General features: G+C 38.2%; 2 protein-coding genes across 2 annotated transcripts; both read right to left on the bottom strand.

The window, feature by feature from the left end:
- Positions 1-132: 132 nt before the first annotated feature.
- Positions 133-3,851, bottom strand: LOC118813815 (solute carrier family 52, riboflavin transporter, member 3-B-like). Its single transcript, XM_036579367.1, has 4 exons — positions 3,779-3,851; positions 1,790-2,875; positions 1,553-1,676; positions 133-1,273 (listed from the first exon to the last, which is right to left on the bottom strand). The coding sequence occupies exons 2-4, from the start codon at positions 2,818-2,820 to the stop codon at positions 1,061-1,063; spliced, it is 1,368 nt and encodes a 455-aa protein (XP_036435260.1). The 5' UTR covers positions 2,821-2,875; positions 3,779-3,851; the 3' UTR covers positions 133-1,060.
- An 8,251-nt stretch (positions 3,852-12,102) lies between these two features.
- Positions 12,103-15,594, bottom strand: LOC118813804 (solute carrier family 52, riboflavin transporter, member 3-B-like). The gene is made up of 4 exons (XM_036579355.1): positions 15,285-15,594; positions 13,350-14,435; positions 13,113-13,236; positions 12,103-12,837 (listed from the first exon to the last, which is right to left on the bottom strand). The coding sequence occupies exons 2-4, from the start codon at positions 14,378-14,380 to the stop codon at positions 12,625-12,627; spliced, it is 1,368 nt and encodes a 455-aa protein (XP_036435248.1). The 5' UTR covers positions 14,381-14,435; positions 15,285-15,594; the 3' UTR covers positions 12,103-12,624.
- Between the last annotated feature and the right edge of the window lie 2,389 nt (positions 15,595-17,983).

The following is a 17,983-nucleotide window of genomic DNA, read 5'->3' as shown; positions in this document are numbered from 1 at the left end:
ATATATATATATATATATATATATAAAATTTGCAATTTAAATCGCAGTCACAATATTACTCAGAAAAATCACAAAGAAATTTTCCTTAAATCATTCAGCCCTAGCAAATTGGCATGGTGATCTACAAGACTTCACAAGGGCCCACAAGAAATGAACTGGAGCGGCTCTCGACAAGTGGAGAACTTGGCACAGTCAGAAACAGTAGCTGTGGTGTGACATTATAAGAGTTATTCAAATTATTCTGCACTGTGATTGGAGACCTTCTCCCAGGATCAAATCCAGGGAGGCTAGAACCCTCTGTTTAGGCACTGTGTATAAATATACTCATAATCAAAACTCAAAACATCCTAATGATAAACAAAATTAAATATTTAATATCTCTTTACTCTTTATAACTTTCTCTGTCAACAATGATGTTCTTTTTATATCACTACAAGATTTTAGAAAAGTCAATAGTAGTTTGAGGATAGTTTGTTTTTCTCGCAAATATGATGGTACTCTTTCTCTTTGCTTTAGAAACATAAAATTAATAAACACACTATATAATTGTATTTCAGGTATTTTATTCTAAAAAAACATACATTTATTTTAACATGGCACCTACAAAAAGAATTTGTTAATACTACCACTATTCAGGCCTAATAACTTAAAAAAGCAAAAAGTAAACTACATAAAACCCCAAAATAATGTAAAAAGACTTAAAGTTTAGACAGTATAATTCCAAGGCACTCTTCATCAAGTATCAGCTGAATTTACTATGACAGATAGACCATAATGTAACAGTGATAGACATTTACATCCATTTATGGGATTCTCTGTCAAGTGTAACAAGAGCACTAAAGGTCTACTTTAGTCAGTTGAATACAGTGCTTATAGACAAAGATTGGGGCAAATAAGGGCTGTAATATTTGTAACATTTTAATATGGTCTCTGGAACAATAAAGAAACTGGCTTACTTGTTACACCAGTGTAAAAGTAAACCTGCCCTTTGGTGTATGCAATCTACACAGAGTAATGAACTGTAACACGTTTAATACAGATGCCTTAATTATGTCTGTCATCATTTAGGGCACTTGGTGTTGCAAGGATCCCCTGATTTGAATAGTCCGTAAATACTAACGAGAGGAAACATTAACAGGGCACCTAGCATGGAGCCAAGCTGTACTACAGCACCACACCACACGAGGGCGCTGTGTCCTTCATCTCTCAGGATCACACCAATGATCACCTTCACATAGGACAGAGTGAGGACAAACACCACCCACGTTATGACCTATTTAAGCATCAGAGAGAGAGCGAGAGAGAGAGAGAGAGTCAGTTAATAAAATATACAGTAATGTCATTAACTATTAACTTACATCAAAGTGTAAACATCTGTTAAATACTTCATGAAGGCCTAACAGCCACTTTACAGACACCTAAATATCATAATCATTTGTTATAGTTTATAGTTAGCATATAGTTAGTCAGTGAAGCCACATAATTGTCGTAGTGCACCAGCGTCCGATAATATCATGATCATTAATTGGGTCGGTAAACAGGTACGTCTTACCACAAGTGCAGCTCCCATATCATGATGTACCAATAGAGGGCAAGGACTCAGTGCTGCCATGGCCATGATGTAGGCCCCAAATCCTGTCCCAGTCACTGTAAGAACCACCATCAGAACCAAGGACCTTGAAAGGAAAGACAGCTAAGTCAGCTATGTCTTCATTAGATGATCTTGCAACCAAAATCTACCAAGGTCTTGCAGCCTTTTATCTAATCAAATTTAGTCATTAAATCTTACCTGTTTGGCACAAACATGGCAATGAAGCAAGCCACAGGGTTGGCCATTGCAGCCATGGTAGTTGCCAGGTGATAGGCCTGATTTCCATAAGGGAGGCAGGAGTAGGACTGTACTGAAGGGAGGACCGCATTGGTTAGTGCATTGACCCAGGCCAGAACCACAAAGATGAAGACCAGCTGTGCCCTGCTGTAGGTGCCTTTGCCAAAACTGCTGCGGGGTGCTTTCACCTGACCCTCTGAGGCATCCAGCATGGGTTTCTGCTCTGGAGCAGAGTTCTGCAAAGAGAGGCTAACGTCAGCCTTCTCTCTGTGCGTGGCATCATCAAGGTAGCGCTCACGTTTGTGTTCCTTGGCCACAGCAGGGAGGTGGTTGAGCATCAGGAAAGCACCCAGGCACACTATCATCATGACACTGAGGAACAGGAAGAAGACCTGAGCAGAGAAGTTGGCTTGCTGATAATGTGCCTCCAGTTCACCAGTGGACCCCCAGGTGGAGTTCTCCATGCTAACATTTGCATTAGCTGTAGCGTTCTTGCATTGGACCATCCCTACTCCCTGAATAAGAGCCACTAGTGCTGGAATCAGGCCACTCAGACCCTCCCCAACAAAATAACTGGTGAGGTACTGAGGCTGGAGCCTCATCATAAAGGGGAGGAAGGTGACAGAAGATGTGCAGTCCACCACTGATAGAAGGAAACTGAGAGACAGCAGGGCCACACTGTGTACAGCACCCCCCACAACTAGTGTGTGCTTCCAGAGGAAGGCAAGGAGGAAGGTGGCCACAACACCCATTACTACGATAGTGTAAATAACAGGCCGCTCATCCAGAGCTCTTGGCTTGAAGCAGTGCATGAGTGTGATGAAGAGTGGGCCGATGTTGGCCAATTGGATGATGACAGTGAGGTAGGAGGGCAGGTACCAGCGCTCAGGAATCTCATGTACAACCAGTGGGAGCTCCACCCACATCCCATTGATGGCAATCCATGAACCAATGCCAAAGAGGCAGGCTAGCACATGTGTCAACAACGCCATGATGAAGAAGATTAATTCAGCTTTTGATTATCCAGCATGTGGTGCAGAAGGTAATCTGAAACATGAACACAGCAGTTTTCAAATGATCAACTTTATGTGTCTGCAACGATTACATCTATAGCTTTCATAAGATTTGGCTGACTGTAATTATGTGTCTGGGAACAGTCTCAGGAGTCACCCATAAACACGGAACAAGGGAACAAACTTGACCTTATTATTGAAGTGATACATGACTTTCAAATAAAAATTAGACACAAAAACACTTTATTTACATGAAGTCATAACATCCAAGGGAAAGGACAGCAAGCTACTACTGCTACTACAAGTAAATAATAATAATAATAATAATAATAATAATAATAATAATAAATAGTCATGATTATTTTATAACTATGTATTGTGTAACTAAATGATCAGAATTAACATTTAAGGTGGTTTTAAAACTAGTAAAAAACTAGTGTTTTGGAAAACTACTGTTTGCTTCTCAGCCTAAATAGATCCATCATCACATTCAATTCTAAGATAACCTGCTATGTAAACAGGACATAAAGCTTGTATGTTCGGAATAACTACACAATTTAAACTTAAAAAACTGTATTTTTAAGATTATCTTATTAAAAGTTCGGGTCAAGCCAAGGTTATGTGACCTTTGCCTCACAAACGTATTTCTCTAAAACTGACCATCCATACTAGTAATCCATACTATAATTTCGTCATTAGCCTTCTGCACTGACGGTTAAGGAAATGAGAGCCATTTCAAATGAGTGTGCATGTACACTTTCTCCTCTTTCTTTTCTCCACACATTATTTACTTCCTCCATGCTATCCGATAATGTAAATGGTCATTCACTAAGTGCAGTCTATCTTTAAGTGTCCTTAGAAGCTCTTTCAGGTTTAGGGAATACAACACACCCTCATCACACACACACACACACACACACACACACACACAGCCCACCTCGTGCTTCCGCTGCCGACTCCATACATTCTGAACAGTGCGTGTCTACCACAACGGGCTTGTGTGCTTTTTCTCCTCCCACACAGTTCAGAGCGCTCTTTCTTATGGCAAGCAAAGAGGATCAGAATTCACCTTAAACCAAACGCGTTTTATTTGTATTACAACGTAAAAAACCGGCGTTTTGGACGTTTCTGCATCTACAGTTACTTTTACTCTCCCAGATTAAAAAGAGGCATCATCTATTAATTTAGGTTTTAATCTGGAACATGTTTATTTTTTATGGTTTTCATCATTTCTTCCTACAAAACGTTCTTACTGCAACATTACAATAACGTTCATTTACATTTACCTTTTTAGTTTCTGTAAAATTTTTAATACATTTAAGTTCACCTTCACTGACGAATATCTCAGACCAGACCAATCCACCACAGATCTTCTAGGTTAAAGTGTTTAATTTATTTTTGGAAGTCACCAATTCGTGCTTGTGCTGTTAATGGAATAATATTTGACTCTAATGCTGCTCTCATGGACCACTGAGTGTGCTGATGAAGTAAGAACACATTTTTGTCTGAACAGAGGGGATGACAACTTATTTTCTTAACTAGAACTAGGCTGGTCAGCTAGCTAACTAACTAAGATAGCAAACAGCATAAACAATCCATCATCAGTATCACAGTCTTGAAAAGTAGGTGATTCACTGTAAAACTGCAAAACAAAAGACTAAAGAATGTCACCTGGCAGTGGCTTACACACTTAAAATGTCTGTGTTTCTGTCAAATTCAGGCTTAATCTCAAACAGCTCCATACTCCCTAAATAGTGTGTAGTAATAGTAATCGTGTAGTCATAGTAATAGTTTAATAATGTGTAGTAAAGTTTTGAAATTCTAGCTTTTGTAGACAAATAGTGCACTGTTTGCCGAGTATGGATGTGACTGAATACCAAATGACTATTGTTTTGCTATATAATGCCCTGTGCAGGATCCAGTATTTAAATTTCTATGTAGTGCACTATGTAGGCAGCAGGGAGCCATTTGAGATCCAGCCCCAGGAAAAAGGGGTGCCATTAGCTTGGTGCTTTGTAAGACTTGTGGTCATAATTTGTTGGCCAAAAAGTACCTAAACAGCGATTGTTACAAAAAGTTAGGAATATACTGTTGGGTGGCTGAATGTTATTCTCTGCATTTAGCGGTCCATAAAGAAACTACATACACAATGTGGAAAAAAAGTATTGGGACACCCCTCCTAGTTACTGAATTCAGGTGTTTAGCCACACCCATTGTTAACAGGTGGATAAAATTAAGGACATAGCCTTGCAGTCTTCATAGACAAACACTGGCAGTAGAATGGGCTGTATTGATGAGCTCAGTGTATTTAATGTGGCACTATCACAAGATGCCACCTCTGCCACAAGTCAGTTTATGAAATTTCTGTCCTGTTAGATCTGCCCTTGTCAACTGTAAGTGTTATTATTGTGAAATGGAAGCATCTAGGAGCAACAATAGCTTAGTCACAAAGCGGTAGGCCAAGCAAACTCACAGAGTGGGGCTGCTGAGTGCTGAAGTGCACAGGGTTTATCCTCTGTTGAATCACTCACTAAAGAGTTCAAAATATAGTGGCCAAAAGATATTGCCAAAATAATTGCCAAAATAATTCTTCGTCATGATCTGAGGGAGATTTTCCTTGCTACTGTTGCCTGGACTCTGCAAAGCTAGTTTTTGACAATGCCCGTTGTGAAAAGTGCTACAATAAATTTGAATCAAATATTGAATTGAATACTATTCATGAAATTTAAGTTGATTAAATGGCATAAATTAATTTACTACCATGATTTGTCAGTAAAGTTTGGTTTTAACTGGGAGATGTTTTTCAGAATTAACTGTATAAACATTTCAGTGTTTAACTGTATAAACATTAATCTAAAAGTTTGCACAAAAATGTGGTTTTAAAATCAGTAAGTAGGTTGAGAATAGCCTGATCTGGAGGAATGAGGCTGTAAAGGTGCCTGGAAAAGCACAGAAACAATGAGAAGTCAGACTGGAGTCAGTTCAATATTACTGGAGATCCATTTGCATTTGGGCATTTCTATGCATAAGTTAGTAGGCTGCAAGTAGTTACACAAACCTTGTATGTATTGCAAGTTCTTGCTATCACACATTATGAAGTCATATCAGTTAATATGCCATCTTGCTTTCATTCTCAACATTGATCCAGGTTCCAGTTCCAGTCTATGATTAACACATGCATGTTGATTTCTCATGTACATGGGATAGTTTAGCTTTAATTGGTCTGGTCCGACTTATTCATCACTGATTTGGCGAAGAAAGTTAAATTTATTGTGTGTCAAAACTCGGCAGGCGGAGCTCATTACCTTATTATAAAACGGCACTTTAACGGCATCAGGGTAACATGAAAGTGGCATAGTTTACGCTGTCTTACAGCATTTTACGCTGACCACAGTAAATATTTTAAGTGTAAAAATATACAAAAGATTGTATTTACATCATAATACTAATAACACACATTTGGCTTAAGCCATTTTCTGATCCTCTTGGCTTGTAATACAACTATGCAACATCAGTAACTGATGTGACAAAAAAAGAACCATGCAGTGCCACAATTAAAGACACTGTCAAAAACTAAGTACAAATGTTTTTTAGTTTATGTTTTACACACTGAGCTGCACTAAATCCAATTAAACAGGCCTTTCATCATTTTCATCATTTGCTCAGAAAAGCGAATTTGTGACATATTGTGATGTAATTCATCACAGTAATGATAAACGTCATCATATTGCCCAGCCCTACCTTAACTCCTTAAAGTCAATGGGACCTGTATGTGGGTCCATACATCAGTTCCTAAGTCTTATAACTACATGACTTAGACAGTAGGTTCATAGTAGTTACTGCGTAATTTATAGTAGTTACAGAATAATAAGCCTGCAGTTTTAGGGGTTAAACGCTCTCCTTTAGCTGTCACAAATATTCATTAAGCTACATATCTCTTTACCTCCTTTGCCATGATAATAGAGACTAAAATCAAGTCTCTGGTTAAAGGTTAAATGCTGTGATATACTGTCTATGCCCCCTGCTACACATGACTTTTGACCTATATATTAAGCCAAAGGGGTGTTTAAACTGCCGTGAAAATGCTGTGTGAATGTTACACTGTTTCTTATCCTCAGTTAAATTCCCCATTTGCTCATATATGTGAAAAAGAGTTAAGGTACAGTGTTTTCTGTTTCAAACAAAAAGTGTCAAGGGAATGGTTCCTAAAACACAGCACTAGCTAGAGGTGGTATTTGACTTAATGACACATAATCCCATGAAGAATTTTTTCATTATGTAATAAGAGGTCATGCAGGAGGGCAGAAGGCAATGGACAAAAACATACAGTAAGAATTGACCCCTTATATTTAAACACATTTTTTGTAATATGGATCATGGATCAGAGAGAGTCAAACAAAGTAAAGGAGACAGGTTTAAAGTTTAATACTTACAAAACACAGATTGATCCCTACATCCACATGTAAAGTAGTATTCCACCATAACTGTGTATTAAAGTACAGTATAATCAAGACATTCATTTTTTTGCCCATCACACTTACAACTATCACTTAAGCTGATGAAAAAATAAAGACATCAGAAGTACATTGATTTTGTTCCTTGGTGCTAAAAGGAATCTTTTCCATTCAGACAAGTCTTTAATAACACAAAGTGACTCACTTGTTCTGAAAGCTCCGCTGACCGTCCTCCACAGCATCAGGTCCAGTGTGTACTGTTCTTGTCTGAGTCTCCACTATCAGCCCGGCCTTGCTCAGGCTCAGAATGTTTAACAAGAGAGGACGAGTCTGGATACAAGTCTGGCCGCTCCCGTGATGCAGTGTGGCTGGCAGGTCTCAGAGAAGAGTCCAGTCTGAGAGCCAAGGCAGGCCAAGAGAGGGGGGAGAGGACAGAGTGGTCTGGCCCTGAGGTTATGCCCTCACTGCTGTGGAGGAAGGAGTGCATACTTAACTAAACTAACTGTCAGACAGCTTTAGATTGGAGCCTGTGATTTCTATGAGGCAGGGCCACCTAAAATGTTTTGTTTCACCTCAAGGTTTCACAGGGAGAGAGGAATCTGTGTTCCACTCCCCACATGCTGTACCTTCCTGCCTCCAAGCTGGCCACATGGAGTCCTTCTGTGGTGTTGTTTTTCACTCAAGAACCTGAAGCCTTCAGATAACCAAAATCACAAAGCACAATACATCGCTCTCTCTCCTTCTCTACACCTCTACTGCATAAAGCATAGTCATATGTTTCCTCTATGTGCTGTTCTAAGAGAAACGTTTTTGAATATGTAGGCCAAAGACCTTGTGTAGAAGTCAACAGCAGTAGAGATGTTCATTCGTTGTTTATGTTAAATATTTTAGTTCATGTTTTTTGTGTAAAGATTGTACTCAGGGTATCAGACTGGTTCATGACCACAGGCACATTTTTATCCTATTTTACTATTTAACCAGAGGCTTCTTTTTAGGCAAAAAGGAAATGTCAGAAGGCAAAGTGTAATGTTTTTTCAGTGTCTATTATCATGCTAAATGAATAAGGTAAATGCATTACTAACCAATATTTGTTCCAGCTAAAATGAGGGCTTTAAACTTTAAAGTAGTCTTTAAGAAAATAGCTGTAATTTTGTGATAAAGTGCTGTTTGACTAACAGCCAATTAAAAAAAAAGAAGATTTGCATTTTTATTTTTTAGTGTAGACAAACTCCAACTACTGGATTAAAAAAAAATAATAATTATCTACAAATTAGAGTTTTGCTGAATTTCTAGGCTAGGAATTCTCCTGTGAAATCACTTTCCTTTGGGGGGAGACTCTTAATTTATGTTGTAAAACTACAGTAAAAAATCAATTTTATTTGTGATATCACTCCCTCTCAGATCGTATTGCTGACGTTTTAAAACTGCAATGAGTTGCTGTGGTAAGGGCAGGTGTGTGTCAGAACTGACAAGTGCATATTGCCATTTGTGTTTCTCATTTCTGTGTTGATTTCCTGCTCTGTGTTGTTCTAGGCCTGTAAAAACTGTACTTGTAAAAAAGGGACCTGGGAGCTGGGCAGCTTGGAGGTTTGTGGAGTAAAAACGAGTTGGACAGACACTGAGTATTTTTGACTTTGAAAAATAAACCTGTGCTTATTGCTGCATCATTTTTATGTTGCTCATTTCAGAAAACTAACCATACAAGAGTTTTACCACAATTTGTTTCGGCATTAAACAGTTCCACCAGATAAAAAGCAAATATGAATATCCATAATACAGAAATGAATCAAACAAAAGTTCAAACAGAGCATTCACATAGAAGTGATAGGGCCACCGAACAGACTAGCAGGTAGAATCATGTTACTGCTATTTCATTTTGACGTCGTCTTCTAAATCTTGCAGTGTTGCAGTGTTCAATAAGAATGTGTATAAGACCCTTCAGTTAAATGTAATAGAATAATTTCATTGAACTGGAATACTCATGTTTTCCTATTTAGGAGACATCACACTTATGCCCCAGTGTAACCTTGGTCCTGTTAGATTTTCCATTCTCCTTTTTACTATCAGCCTATTCCATTTCCATTTTCACTGTCAGACCAGATGTCGATAACAGAGAACATTAAATAAAAAGTCCAAAATTAGACCACCATCTGGGCCTTTAAATTATTTGCTCCTCCACCTTTTGTATTATGATCACAAAGGTTTTCTGATCCACTTAACAGATAGCAGTCATGCATCCTGATAAGCACCCTCCCCAACAGATGCACGTCAAAGGTGATTCATTTGACAGAGACAGTTAAGTTGTATTGTTTACTGTAGCAGCTGCTAATCAAAGAACAGCACTGTGACATGGAAAAACATTCACAAAACATTTCCACATTATAGACAACATTCTATAAAAAGGTTTGTTTTACAAGAGACGCCATATTAGTGACATTCCTCTACAATGACTTAAAATATGCTGTAATGAAAACATGTAATGTTTTGTTTGATGTCACCAGAAAGTTGCATAGCCAGGAAGAACTCTCTCCAGTGTTTTACAGTGTCTGCAGTCATACACTGGATGGTATGGACAAAGACACAGTGCAAGAAAAACATACGTACGGACCAAAACACCAAAATAAAATGTCTTAATGACAGAAAAAGTGACAGATGTCAAAATACATTACCTGGTGATTCAGTAAGGTAGTTGTACGTGTCAGAATATGACCCAGTGGCCAAAGAGTCATATTCTGACATGTACAACTACCTTTCGTCTACCAAGGCAGATGAAAAGGACATTCATCAACCCCTATTTATTTCTTTTTTTCTATATAACAACAACAATCATTGATCGGCAACGACATAATTGTTTGCCTGACTGGCCATAGGATTTGGGCTCCTGATAGCTATAAATCAGCAGGGTATTCTTATTTTACGCTATTAAATTGTCAAAGACCTCTGAATTTATTGTGTTTACTGTTAGTCAAATTAGAGGGGCTGCTTACACCTAAAAAGGGGTGGGGGCATTATGCAAGTGTAAAGGACCCGGATGTGATGCTCTGATATATTTTGCCAAACTCACGCTGGGCTCACAGCATAATTTGTGTTTACAACACTGGAGTAAAAGTGAAATACACTCTGCAACTGTAGTCCCTCTTAGAGCAAAAATATCAATTCTCACTTTAAGATCTCTTGAATGTATTAAATAACGTCATTTTCTTACGTCAAGATGTCTCAAGGATGTCTTAAGACATATGAGTGAAGACGTTTTTGTGTTGAGACAAGGAAATAATTATTTAGTGATCTTGAAGGTGAGGCATGACTTACGACACAACTTTGTAGAGAGGTCGTGTCTTAAGACAGGTCAGTTGAGAAAGGTCCCGCCACAAACTTCCTGTGGTATGAATGTGGCATTCCTGTGGTACTCCCAGCGAATTTACATAAAAAAGCATACTTTTACTGAAAAGCTCATTTTAAGTAGTTGTTGCTGTATTATTACAGCCATAAACTATAAAATCATAATTAACAAAGTAATAAAAATGTAAAACAATAGAAATTTTCCATTTTTCTTAAAGTTTAATATGTTTAATATATGTGTGTTTTTATTTTATTATTATAATAAAAGTTGATCAAAATTACAGTTAATAACATCAATGTAATGACAGTAAAAATGTTTTAAGGGTGAAAAAGATATTTAAAAGCACTGAAATTGATTTTTAAAATTTTGCTGCAAACTTTTATTTAAAAATAAGTAACATGCATTCTTCAGCTCATCAACAAATAAGACAACTTGGGAGATTATTATAGTCAAGACATCTTAACACTGTGTCTACAGACAAGCCTTAAAGACATGTCTTCATTTCTTAAGACGTCTAAATACATCTTCATAAGTGTGTCCTCAGACGTGTCCTCAGATATTTCAAGACATGGTGATGGCTGGGTATGTATGACCTGCCTTGTTTTGTTAATGACTCACTGATGGATTTTCCTGCATTTTTCTCATCTGCTTATCTCATGAGTCCTGCCTCTCGAAATTCAGCAATTGAAACTGCTTACCAACACCTTATTTTGTTTTATAACGTAGTGAAATGTTTGTTAAATAGAAAGTAGACAAAGGTTTCATTGAAAAATAAATTAGAGATAGTATTGTTAACTTGGCTAATCAAAAAAAAAGAAAGAAAATGCATGCTGCTGAACGACCAGCCATTTGGGCGTCGACTCTTATTAGTGAGCTGAGCCAATTGAACTCACTCCCTAAAAAGAGCCACTATGCTTGTGACGGAGCTGCCCTCCACCACAATATATATTTGCAAAGACTTTCTATGTAATATTCAAACAGTCAGACACATGCTGTTTTTAAATAGCCTAGTGTTTTAAATAGCTAGTGTTTATGCTGGAAAGCTGAAGTTGAATGGTGAATAAGAGCAAACCTGCAGGGAAAAAAAAGAGGAGAAAACTTAAAGTTGAATATGAATTGTTTTATTTATAAAAATGTTAATAATTGATGTTGCTTGCTTTAGCAATATAACTAAACAGTTTAAGCACTGTTATATTTCTGAACACTAATGGGGGAAGTCAAGAAAGGTTTAATTGAGTAACTAAATGAAATAAGAAGGCAAAAGTACTTACCTGTGAATAAATTCCAGAGGAAGGTAGCCATGTCTTCATCCAGGGAGGAAAACAGTAGCCTTTGTCTGGTGAGTTTTTATAGTGAAGTCACACCCCCTTTATATGTCATTAGATTTTAGTTAATATGTGTAAATTGAGGAGTTTTTCTTGCAAACATGATGGTACTCTTTCTCTTTGCTTTAGGAACACAAATGGAATAAACACACCACAGAATTATATTTTATCCTATAAAAGTATATTTTATTTAAACATGGCATACAAAAAGAAATAGTTAATACTGCCACTATTAAGGCCTAATCAGTTAAAAAAGCAAAAGTAAACCACAGAAAACCCACAAAAAATAACTTAAAAAAACGTAAACTTTAAACAGTATAATGCCAAGGCACTCTTCATCAAGTATCAGCTGAATTTACATTAAACATTATGACAGATAGACCATCAGACAAAGATGGACAGATAGACAGTTACATTCTTTTTGGAGATTGAATCAACTCAAATGTAACAAGTGCACTAAAGGTCTACTTTAGCCAGTTTATTACAGTGCTTATAGACAAAGATTGGGGCATTTCAGTATGGTCTCTGGAACAATAAAAAACCTGGCTTATGTGTTACAGCAGTGTAAAAATGAACTTGCCCTTTGACCTTTGGTGTACGCAATCTACACAGAGTGATGAACTGTAACACATTTAATTAAGTTATGGCTTAATTATGTGTGTCATCATTTAGGACACTTAGTGTTGCAAGGATCCCCTGATTTGAATAGTCCATAAATACTAACGAGAGGAAACATTGACAGGGCACCTAGCATGGAGCCGAGCTGTACTACAGCACCACACCACACGAGGGCGCTGTGTCCTTCATCTCTCAGGATCACACCAATGATCACCTTCACATAGGACAGAGTGAGGACAAACACCACCCACGTTATGACCTATTTAAGCATCAGAGAGAGAGAGAGAGAGAGAGAGAGAGCGAGAGAGAGAGAGAGAGAGAGTCAGTTAATAAAATATACAGTAATGTCATTAACTACTATTAATTTAAAATAGTATTAACAGACAGTTTACAGACACTTACATATCATAATCATGTGTTACATAGTTTATAGTTAGCATATAGTTAGTCAGTGAAGCCACATAATTGTCGTAGTGCATCAGCGTCCGATAATATCATGATCATTAATTGGGTCGGTAAACAGGTAAGTCTTACCACAAGTGCAGCTCCCATATCATGATGTACCAATAGAGGGCAAGGACTCAGTGCTGCCATGGCCATGATGTAGGCCCCAAATCCTGTCCCAGTCACTGTGAGAACCGCCATCAGAACCAAGGACCTTGAAGGGAAAGCCAGCTAAGTCAGCTATGTCTTCATTAGATGATCTTGCAACCAAAATCTACCAAGGTCTTGCAGCCTTTTATCTAATCAAATTTAGTCATAAACTCTTACCTGTTTGGCACAAACATGGCAATGAAGCAAGCCACAGGGTTGGCCATTGCAGCCATGGTGGTTGCCAGGTGATAGGCCTGATTTCCGTAAGGGAGGCAGGAGTAGGACTGTACTGAAGGGAGGACTGCATTAGTTAGTGCATTGACCCAGGCCAGAACCACAAAGATGAAGACCAGCTGTGCCCTGCTGTAGGTGCCTTTGCCAAAACTGCTGCGGGGTTCTTTCACCTGACCCTCTGAGGCATCCAGCATGGGTTTCTGCTCTGGAGCAGAGTTCTGCAAAGAGAGGCTAATGTCAGCCTTCTCTCTGTTCATTGCATCATCAAGGTAGCGCTCACGTTTGTGTTCCTTGGCCACAGCAGGGAGGTGGTTGAGCATCAGGAAAGCACCCAGGCACACTATCATCATGACACTGAGGAACAGGAAGAAGACCTGAGCAGAGAAGTTGGCTTGCTGATAATGTGCCACCAGTTCACCACTGGACCCCCAGGTGGAGTTCTCCATGCTAACATTTGCATTAGCTGTAGCGTTCTTGCATTGGACCATCCCTACTCCCTGAATAAGAGCCACTAGTGCTGGAATCAGGCCACTCAGACCCTCCCCAACAAAATAACTGGTGAGGTACTGAGGCTGGAGCCTCATCATAAAGGGGAGAAAGGTGACAGAAGATGTGCAGTCCACCACTGATAGAAGAAAACTGAGAGACAGCAGGGCCACACTGTGTACAGCACCCCCCACAACTAGTGTGTGCTTCCAGAGGAAGGCCAGGAGGAAAGTGGCCACAACACCCATTACTACGATAGTGTAAATAACAGGCCGCTCATCCAGAGCTCTTGGCTTGAAGCGGTGCATGAGTGTGATGAAGAGTGGGCCGATGTTGGCCAATTGGATGATGACAGTGAGGTAGGAGGGCAGGTACCAGTGCTCAGGAATCTCAGGTACAACCAGTGGGAGCTCCACCCACATCCCATTGATGGCAACCCATGAACCAATGCCAAAGAGGCAGGCTAGCACATGTGTCAACAACGCCATGATGAGGAAGATTAATTCAGCTTTTGATTATCCAGCAGGTGGTGCAGAAGGTAATCTGAAACATGAACACAGCAGTTTTCAAATGATCAACTTTATGTGTCTGCTATGATTACATCTATAGCTTTCATAAGATTTGGCTGACAGAAATTAAAAATCTGACTGTAATTATGGATCTGGGAACAGTCTCAGCAAAGGAACAAACTTGATCTTATTATTGAAGTGCCTGATGACTTTCAAAGAAAACTGAATATAAAAACACTTCATTTAGGATAATAAAGTCATAACATCCAAGGGAGATGATAGTTACTACTATGTCTACTATGACCAAATAACAACTAACAAAATAACAAATAACCAAATAACAATACTACTACTACTACTATTAATAATAATCATAACGAGACGAAGAAGAAAATGGAATAAAAGGAAAATATAATAAATGTTTAGGCTTAATCCTTGTCTAAAATAGCGACCTGCAAAGTCTACAGGATATAAATCTAAAATCTTTTAAGTTTGGAATAGCTACACAATAAAACACATAAAAACACAGAATTTTTAAGGCTTATGGGTCAGAGGTCATGTGACCTTTGCTTCACGAACATATTGCTCTAAAACTGACAATCCACATTGGCTAATAATTATGTAATAGGTCTACTACACTGATGATTAAGGAAATGAGATCCATTTCAAATGAGTGTCCATGTTCACTTTCTTCTTTTTCACTTCCTCTACACATTTATTCACATATACTTCCTCCATCCTATCAGATAAAGCAAAACAATCATTTACTTTACTACTTAAGGAGCATTAAGTGCACAGTGTCCTTGGAAGCCCTTTCAGGTTTAGGTAATACAACACACCCTCATTACACACACACACACACACACAGACACCCAGAGCCTACCTCGTGCTGGTGCTGCCAACAGACTGCTGCCGACTCCACTCAGTATATTCTGAATAGTGAGTGTCTAGTTATATCAGCCTGTGCGTGAGGTTTTTTCTCCTCCCTCTCAGGTCACAATGCTCTTTCTCTCTTTGTGCACCTGATATCAGAGAGAACACAGGCACAAGCTTACTGTATGTCACACCATGGACCTCTGACCCAATGGGAGCTCATTCAAAGACACAGCCATGTGCACAATCTTCTGGCAGCTGTGACAAAGCAGGGAGCAAGCAGAGGAGGGCTGATGATGCAGAGGCTCCTCCCCCACTCCCCACTCCAGTCTTGCCAGAAAAACCTTGTGGCTGCCTCAAACCAGGAAGTAGCACACTGCTTAACATTACCAAGCTGCCTCTACTCTTACTTTCCAAAACTGCTTTGCTTTTTAAAGGGAAGGAACAAGGAAATCAAATTTATACAGTTTTCCTCTTCACCCCAAACACAGTCAGTTTTGCTTCTGGAAGTTTTTGCTCTGACAATCTTTGTCTTTTTCTATAATATTAGCATCATAGCTTTACCATATAACCATATAGAGGCATGTTTCACACATTAAACATGTCTTGGCTGATTGACTATGTTTTGTGTATTGGGTAAAATTATTTCAGTTGAATTTTTGGTGAACAATTTATTTGACCCAATCATGGATGGCTCGCCTTTTCATAGTATATAACCCAGAATGAGTGTCAATAATTAACATATTTAAACTAGCGGTGGGCCGTATGGCAAAAATATAATATCACAATACTTACACAATACAATACAATTCAAAAAATATATTTGTTCTGATTTCTACTTAGTTTGTATTCTTCTGTTATCTCTATTCTGTCTTCTGTACTGTCTACCAAAGAGCTTGGCTAAGTGTAAAGATTGTATTCAGTACAACAAGCTGGTTCATGGCCACAGTCATTTTTAAAATCTTATTTCAGTGTGTTTTACAGGACAAGAATTAGTTACATTAGAGAAAATGTAAAAGACTGTTAGACTCTTGCCATTTGATGAAGGGCCTGGGTGCATGTATCACCAAGAGAATTTAACCAGAGACTTAATTTTAGTCTCTATTATTATTTCAAAGGAAGTAAATAGATAAAACGCCTGAGCTTTGAAAGAACATTTCAGGGCCCATGCACTGAAAAAACTTCATGGCCACACACAGATGTTTTGTTTCGCCTGCCTCAAGGTTTCACAGGGAGAGAGGAATCTGTACCTTCCTGGCTCCAAGCTGGCCACATGCAGTCCTTCTCTGGTGTTGTTTTTCACTCAAGAACCTGAAGCCTTCAGATAACCCAAATCACAAAGCATAATACATTGTTCCCTCTCCTTCTCTACACCTCTACTGCATAAAGTTGTTCTAAGAGAAACTTCATTCAATATGTAGGTCAAAGGCCACGTATAGGAGTCAATGGCAAGAGAGATGTTCATTCATTTTTTGTGAAGTCTAAGTGTAAAGATTGTATTCAAGGTAACTGGTTCATGAACACAGGAACATTTTTATCTTATTTTACTGTTTAATCAGAGGCTTTTTTTTAGGCAAAAAAGGGAAATGTCAGAAAACAAAGACAAAGTATAATGTCTTTAAGGCTCTATTATCATGTTAAAGGAATAAACTAAATGCGTAACTAACCAATATTTGTTCCAGCTAAAATGAAGACTTTAAACCTTAAAGTAGTCTTTAAGAAAATAGCTTCTGTAGTTTTTGGTTTGATTCATTTCTGTAATATTGTGATGAAGTGTTGTTTGACTAACAGACAATAAAAAAAATCTTGGCTTTTTTGAATTTCAAGACAATGGGACTAATGCAAGACTTCATGTTCTTCTGTTAAATTTCTTTTGCTTGTTTTAGGGGTTGTATGAGTGTACCATGCCAGATTCAGCAAACTGTCAAAAATTTAGCTTTGGGAAATGACATCTTATGTTGATGCATAAGAGAAAGATTGACTGGTTGGTGAACTGACTCCGCTTATTGGCTGAATAAACCAGTTCACACTTAATAGGAAAAAGTCATGTATTTTTTTTAACAAACTATTGCAAAATGGGAGCAAAACCAAAAGTGTTGCATTATTTTTTCCCATTGTAGACAAAGTCCAACTACTTGAGTAAAATAAAAACACAGCTAAAAAACAAAAGGTATTCTACTGTTTACAAATTACAATTTTGCTGAATTTCTAGACTAGGAATTATCTTGTGAAACTTTTGTTTGTGATAACTCACTCTCTCTCAGATTGTATTGCTGAAGTTTTAAAACTGCAAAGACATGATGAGCTGTTGTTGTGGTAAAGGCAGGTGTGTGTCAGAACTGGCAAGTGCATAATTACATTTATGTTTCTAATTTCAGTGTTGATTTCATGTTCTGTGTTGTTCTATGCCTGTGACAAATATAATTGTGAAGTGGGTACTGTGGGAGGGGGTGGCCTAGGTGGAACAGGGATCTGAGATCTGGGCAGCTTGGTCATTTGTGAAGCAACAAGGAGTTGGACAGTTGGACAGTTTTTTTTTTGACAGTGAAAAATTGCTGCATCGTTTTCATGTTTTTTTACATTTTACAAAATTAACCATACAAAAGTTTTACCATAATTTGTTTCTGCATTAAGAAAGGTTTTAGCAGAGGACATTAAATAAAAAGTCCAAAATTAGACCACCATCTGGCCTTTAAATTATTTGCTGCT

This window comes from Colossoma macropomum, unplaced genomic scaffold (assembly GCF_904425465.1).
Source record: "Colossoma macropomum unplaced genomic scaffold, Colossoma_macropomum, whole genome shotgun sequence".
Classification (NCBI taxonomy): domain Eukaryota; kingdom Metazoa; phylum Chordata; class Actinopteri; order Characiformes; family Serrasalmidae; genus Colossoma; species Colossoma macropomum.
The sequence above is the reverse complement of the archived record's forward strand: the minus strand, read 5'-3'. Positions and strand labels throughout refer to the sequence as shown.